The 6,428-nt window shown below is 50.2% G+C and overlaps 1 protein-coding gene across 20 annotated transcripts in view; it reads left to right on the top strand.

The window, feature by feature from the left end:
- The window catches only part of ZNF384 (zinc finger protein 384), a 33,744-nt gene extending 29,653 nt beyond the window's left edge, over nucleotides 1-4,091 (top strand). For 15 of the 20 annotated variants that reach the window (XM_008174635.4, XM_008174625.4, XM_008174633.4 and 12 more), the window contains 4 exons: nucleotides 162-344; nucleotides 1,122-1,200; nucleotides 2,090-2,248; nucleotides 2,432-4,091. In XM_008174635.4, coding sequence (XP_008172857.1) covers nucleotides 162-344; nucleotides 1,122-1,200; nucleotides 2,090-2,248; nucleotides 2,432-2,704 — 694 coding nt within the window. In that variant the 3' untranslated portion in view covers nucleotides 2,705-4,091. The remainder of the gene's footprint in view (nucleotides 1-161; nucleotides 345-1,121; nucleotides 1,201-2,089; nucleotides 2,249-2,431) is intronic. The other 5 variants (XM_065585629.1, XM_065585641.1, XM_065585559.1 and 2 more) reach the window with 1 other exon arrangement.
- The last annotated feature ends 2,337 nt before the right edge of the window (nucleotides 4,092-6,428 follow it).

The following is a 6,428-nucleotide window of genomic DNA, read 5'->3' on the forward strand; positions in this document are numbered from 1 at the left end:
TCATACACCCTGGGGGCGTGTGGGTTCAGTCCACGTCTGGAGTTCCTTATATGTAGCCAGGTAGCGTGGTGCTGTCCCACCCCCTTCGTGCCCTCATTCCATCCACACTAGCCAGATGGTGGTCGTGTCCAACTGCTGCTGCTCCTCCTCCTCTTCGGCAGGATCCACTCCAAGCTTCACACAGCGATTGTCAAGCCGCACAAGTGTCCTCACTGCTCCAAGAGCTTCGCCAACACGTCCTACCTGGCCCAGCACCTCCGCATCCACTCGGGGGCCAAGCCCTACAGCTGCCGCTACTGCCAGAAGGCCTTCCGCCAACTCTCCCACCTGCAGCAGCACACACGGTAAGGGCCACAAGAGGCTGGGGCCTGGCCCTAGCCCCGCCCCCCACCGCCGGCATGCACCTGTGGAGTACGCGCGCCGAGCATGCGGGGGGCGGGCAGGGGATGCGGCAGGCTGCACCCCCAGGAGGACGCGGCCCACCAGAGAGAGGATGGAGTGGAGGCTGCGCAGGAGACACTGACCACGTCAGGGCAGAGGTTGGCACATTCTGGCCTTGGGGGATCCTTGGTCTTGCACCGTGGGGGGCACAGAGAGAGAGACATTGGTCATGAGGGATCCCAGCCTGGCACTATGGGGGTTGGGCACTGAGACTGAGTGTGTGGAAGCTTTCCCTGGCATTGCAGGGGGCACAGAGACACAGATATCACCCTGAGAGGCAGAGATTTTGTGTGTGCCCTGAGCAGGAGCATGTCTCCTGGCACTGTATGGGCAGAGATGCACCTTAGTCATGTGAACGCCTATGCTGGGGACAGAGAACCTGGACATACAGCCACTTCTCCTGGCACTGCTACAGATACCAAGCTGGCCTGTCACTCCTGTCCTTGTCATCCTCTGTACCCAGCCTGATCCTATATAATCTCCCCAGTTTCTCTTCTAGCTGGGCATAGGAACAGAGCAGGGCCCCCTTGTCTCAGTAAGGTTATAGAATAGTATCTGCGGGTAGCATCGCACCCATTCCTGCTTGAGTGGCTATGGGATCTTGTCAGGGCATCAGGTCATGGGGATCCATTTTGACTTCTTGTTCACTGCTTCCTATTTGTGCTCTTCCACCCTGACAGCATCCACACTGGGGACCGACCCTACAAATGTGCCCACCCAGGCTGTGAAAAGGCTTTCACCCAGCTCTCCAACCTGCAGGTAAGGGTGTGAGCTCACCCCAAGCCCCAGTGGAGGGAGCACACAAGGCTGCAGGGGAGGAAAGCGGAGAAATCCAGGGAGGCTGCTCCAGGTGTGGTTGAGTTGCAGCAGAGGAGGAGACTTGCAACATTGCCACCCCCCAAAAAAATAAAGCCCTATAATACCATGAGATTTTGAAAAATGTTGGGTTCTTTTCATTTGCTGTCTGGCTTTTGAGGTCACATGTTCAACCTTTTCTTCCTTATGATACTCTGGAGCTGGGGCTCTCAGGAAAACATCAGATATCATGAAACTTGTGGTAAAGTCACAAAAGCTGGTAGCACTGCCCTTGCCCCCATGGTGTGGAGGGAAAAGAGAAGAGCTGGGGGATCAGAGATGTCATGGGCTGGACTGTTGGCTTCTTTAGTGCCCTGGAAGAAGGGGTGAGCAATATGTTAAGGGAGGTCATAGGCAACACTAAATGGGGAGGAGCTATAAATAACAAGGAGGGCAAGGAATAAAGGGGCTGTGGAGGAGTTCGCTATATAGGGTTAAAGTGAATCAGGCAGTGGTGAGAGCCTAGGAGAGCAATGTGGGATGTAAGAAAGGAGTTGAGAGGAAGGGGATGGGAGTAGGGAAGGACAGAGGAGAGGGGTAGGAGTGGAGCCTGCTGAGGGTTGGGAGATTCCCCTCTTCAAATACAGCCAGTGAACCAGCAGGAGGGAGACTGGGAAGGTGGGGGACAAGAACTGAGAGCTCTTCCCCAAGGAATGAGCCCAATCACTAAGGATACTGGGAATAAGGAGACCTGTGGCCTGAGACGGAGTAGGTCATGAGGGGGCATCTTCAGCTCTAACATCCAATTCCTCTCCCCCCACTCTCTCTCCCTGCTTCCTCCACCCCTCTGCAGTCCCACAGGCGGCAGCACAACAAAGACAAACCGTTCAAGTGCCACAATTGCCACCGCGCGTACACAGATGCTGCCTCGCTGGAAGTTCACCTGGCTACGCACACAGTGAAGCACGCCAAGGTCTATACCTGCTCCATCTGCAGCCGGGCCTACACCTCAGTGAGTATCACTGAAGGCAGAGCAGGCATGGAAGTACTCCCCTGGTGGGCAGAGATTTAGTCCTCATCCCTGAAGAGGTGCTGGGTGGGAGAGGTCTTGAGATCTGTCCCCAGTGGATCACTGATACCTGCTTTTCCAGGAGCTCGCTCTCACCTTGATTCCTTCCTTCCTTCCCCCTCACAGGAGACATACCTGATGAAGCACATGCGGAAACACAACATCCCTGACCCACAGCAGCAAGTGGCACAGGCCCAAGTTCAGGCCTCCCAACAGCAGCACTTCCAGCCGCAGGGTGGTGGGGCAGCGGGGGGCCCTTCTGGAGACACTAACCCCCCCAACCCTCCATCCCATTGCTCCTTTGACCTGACCCCTTACAAGACTTCAGAGCACCACAAGAACATCTGCCTCACTGTCAGCACCAGCACCATCCAGGTGGAACATCTCTCCAGCTCCTAAGAGAGACTTTGACCCAGGGAGCAGAAAACCTCTCGTGCATAGCCTATGCCCGGGGGCAATGCTTGTGCAATGGCCCCTCCTTGTGCAACAGCCTCTGGCCTCTCCTTGTGCAACAGCCTCTCCTGGCAGTGTACCCTGTTAATGGCAGCCCCTGGAGTGATAGCTTGTCTTCACAGGCATCTTATGCAACAGCCTGCTCCAAAGAGGGGGATACTCTCACCTGCAAGAGCCCCCTTCCTGTGCTGGGAGCCAGCTCCTCACACACGAGCCCTTGAGTTCACACACACAAGAAAGTCCTAATTTTTGCCTCCTGTATAATTTTAAAATGTGTCTTGAAGGCTGGTGGAGGGGGCACCCTCTGGGCCACATGTGGCAGGATGGGATGGAAAGAGGCTGTTTTTGTGCAGAGGGGCTTGGATGCATGCTGACAGCAGGCCATTGAAGGTTCTGACAGGGTTCACGGTGTGGATTTTTTTTAGGATTTTCTAATGTGGCTAAAGGAAAACATTCATTCCCCTCTCCTACTTGTGAAAGTGAGGAGGGATCAGTTCTCCAGCCCTGGGCTTGGATAATTTCCCTGCTCCCTGGGTGAAAGGGAGAACTCTTGGGGACGGGAGGTGATACGTATTCCCTGGGTTTGAGATTGCCTAAACTGTCGGAGGATGTGGGAGGGCTGCAATTTCTCTTCTCCCCCACTGGAGAACATGGGCAGGGTCTGTCTGGTCCAGCTGCCCTGTCTGCCACCCAACTGTAGGAGAGAGACCACCCCACAGAGATCCAGGGGAGTGGGTTCCAGGTCACTGCTGGGCCTTCCCTTTGTGAATAATGCAATAGTAGCTCAGTCTCCATCTCCCCCCAAAAGAGTCTGCAGGCAGCATCAGGAAACCAAAAAAGCAGTGGGCGGATAAGAGACTGCCACAATGCTCATTGCCCACCCTTCCCATGTCCCCTTCCCAGGAACGAGGGGCAGGGGTTCTGACCCTCACCCTTCCTCTGCTCAGTTCAGCAGTCTGGCTTCTGGTTCCCAAAGCAGGAGGCGGAACAGACCAGCCTCTTCAAGGAGGCAGGAAAAGGCTAATTCCTCCTGCTCGCGTCTCACCGTGGGCATTCTTCCAGGCTCCCCCTTGCCAAGACGGGCTGGACTCACATGGTAATGGTGGCCTCTTTTAGAAACAGGACCAGATGGATTCCCCAGAAGGTGGACAATTGAGGGAAGGGAACAGATACCCCCACAAGGAGAGAACCAATGAGAAGGGGGAGCTGCCAAGAATAAACTGAAAGCCCCTTGAATTTATTAAAAAAAAATCTATTTCCTATCCCTGGCCCGCTCTGTTCTTGCTGTAACTGTTTCTATCTCTGTGTTTATAAAATGCATTATCCAGGCAAATTTTTATTTTCAATCTTTGTGTCTCCACCCCCCCTCCTCTTTCCTCTTTTTGTCTTTGAGTTTTTTTCAACACCCCCTTTTTTGGTCCATATGGTTTCTGGATTATCATGTAATTATCTGTCTGGCTTTTAATTGGATCATGAAGGCTGGCTCAGAAGAAAGAGAACAAGGAAGTAAGAGAAAAATTATTTATTGAGATTAAACCCAAAAACCCCAAGATCCCAAGCTTCTGTATAAACTACTGCGGGAGGGTGGGTGTTTTACAACATTGTATAGAAAGAAATTGGTGTAAAAGGCTTACTGGGGCATGGAGGTGCTGGTGTGAGCATGAACATCTTTCTGCCCCATGCACAAGGTAAGCGGGCAAGAATTGTGTGTTCCTTCCTGTGTCCACCAGCATATCTATGTGAGCAGCTGTATAAATGTGCATCTCTGCCTTTGAGTGTGAACAATTCTGACAAAGAGGAACATACTCCTCCCTCTGTGTGCTGGGCATGAGTGGGCTGGAGTTGGTAGCGTTATGTCCTTATGCTCCTATGCATGCATTGTATCATCAAAATTTAGTCTGGAAGGGACCATTAGATCATCTAGTCTGATCTGTATATTGCAGACCATTACGTTTAACCAGTTACCCCTTTGTGGAGCTCAATCACTTTTGTGTTTGGCTAAAGCCTATCTTCCAGAGAGGCATCCATGCTTGATTTGAAGAGGTAGAGAATCCACCACTTCCCTTGGTAGTTGGTTCCACTAGTTACCCTCAGTGTTAAAAATTGTGCCTAATTTCTAACTTAAATTAGTCTAGCTTCAGGCTCTAGCCAGCAGTTCTTGTTATGCCTTTCTCTGCTAGATTAAAGACCCCTTTAGTACCCAATATTTTCTCCCCATGAAGATACTTTGATACTGAAATCAAGTCACTCTGTCTGAGAAGATAAACAGATGGAGCTCTTTAGGTCTGTTACTGTAAAGCATTCTCCACAGCCCAGAAATCATTTTTGTGGCTCTTCTCTATGCTCTGTCCAGTTTCTCCACATCCTTAAAATATGGACTCAAACTGGATGCAGTTTTCTGGTATCATTCTGACTAATACCATGTACAGGGGTAAAATCACCCCCTTCTGCTCAGTACTCCCCTGTTTATATATCTAAAGCTAGGTCTACACTACCCGCCTGAATCGGTGGGTAGAAATCGATCTCTCGGGGATCGAATTATCGTGTCTCGTCGGGATGCGACAATCGATCCCCGAATCGACACTCTTACTCCACCAGTGGAGGTGGGAGTAAGCGCCATCGACGGGGAGCCGTGGAGGTCTATTTTGCCGCCGTCCTCACAGCGGGGTAAGTCGGCTCCAATATGTCGAATTCAGCTACACTATTCGCGTAGCTGAATTTGCGTATCTTAAATCGACCCCCGCCCCTGTAGTGAAGACCTGCCCTGAGGATCTTATTGGTCCTTTTTGCAGCACTGGGAGTTGCTTGTCTATTATGACACCTAAATCCCTTTCAGTGCCCCTGCTTTCCAGAATACAGTCTGTAGGTGTGAGCAATCATTCCTTGTTCCTAGATGTATAACTTTGCATTTGGGTGTATTAAAACACATATTGTGTGAATGGGCCCAGCTTACCAAGCAATTCAGATTGCTTTGTAGAAATGCTCTGTCATTCTGACAATCTTTGTCATCAACAAATTGTGCAAACAGTGATTTTTATATTTCCAGATCATTGCTGAAAATCTGGCCTAGTAGCAATCCCTGTGGAACCCCACTAGAAATACTTCTCTTCACTGATAATTTTCCACTGCCAACTACTTTTTGAGATCTGTCAGCCAGTTTAACATGTGCTCTAGTGATATTATATAGTGCTATTTTTTAATCAGAATGTTCTTGTGCTGTACTAAGTCAAACACCTTACAAAAGGCTGTCAAAATATGCAGTTACCTTTATGAACCAAATTTTTAATGACAACGAAGAATGAAATCAGATTTGCATGACCAGATCTGTTTTCCATGAAATCATCTTGACTGGCATTCATGATATCTCCAACCTTTAATTCTTTATTAATAGAATCCTATTTTTAGTTTTTCCATTATTTTTCTTGGGATTGTTGTCAGGCTAACCATTCTATAGTTATTTGGGTCAATCCTGTGACATTATCCAGGGTACAGTCTGCACTGTTGAACAGCTGTCCCCCCTAAATTCTCCACCCTGGGATGCCTTTTACACGGCTGTGAGAGCAACCACTCCTGGTCTGCTCACACACAGCCTCCAGCATGTAAATTACTTCCAGTTATACTGTATGAGTGCTATGGCCAGCCATTCATTAATACACTGCGAGGCAACACC

This window comes from Chrysemys picta, chromosome 1 (assembly GCF_011386835.1).
Source record: "Chrysemys picta bellii isolate R12L10 chromosome 1, ASM1138683v2, whole genome shotgun sequence".
NCBI classification, from domain to species: Eukaryota; Metazoa; Chordata; order Testudines; family Emydidae; genus Chrysemys; species Chrysemys picta.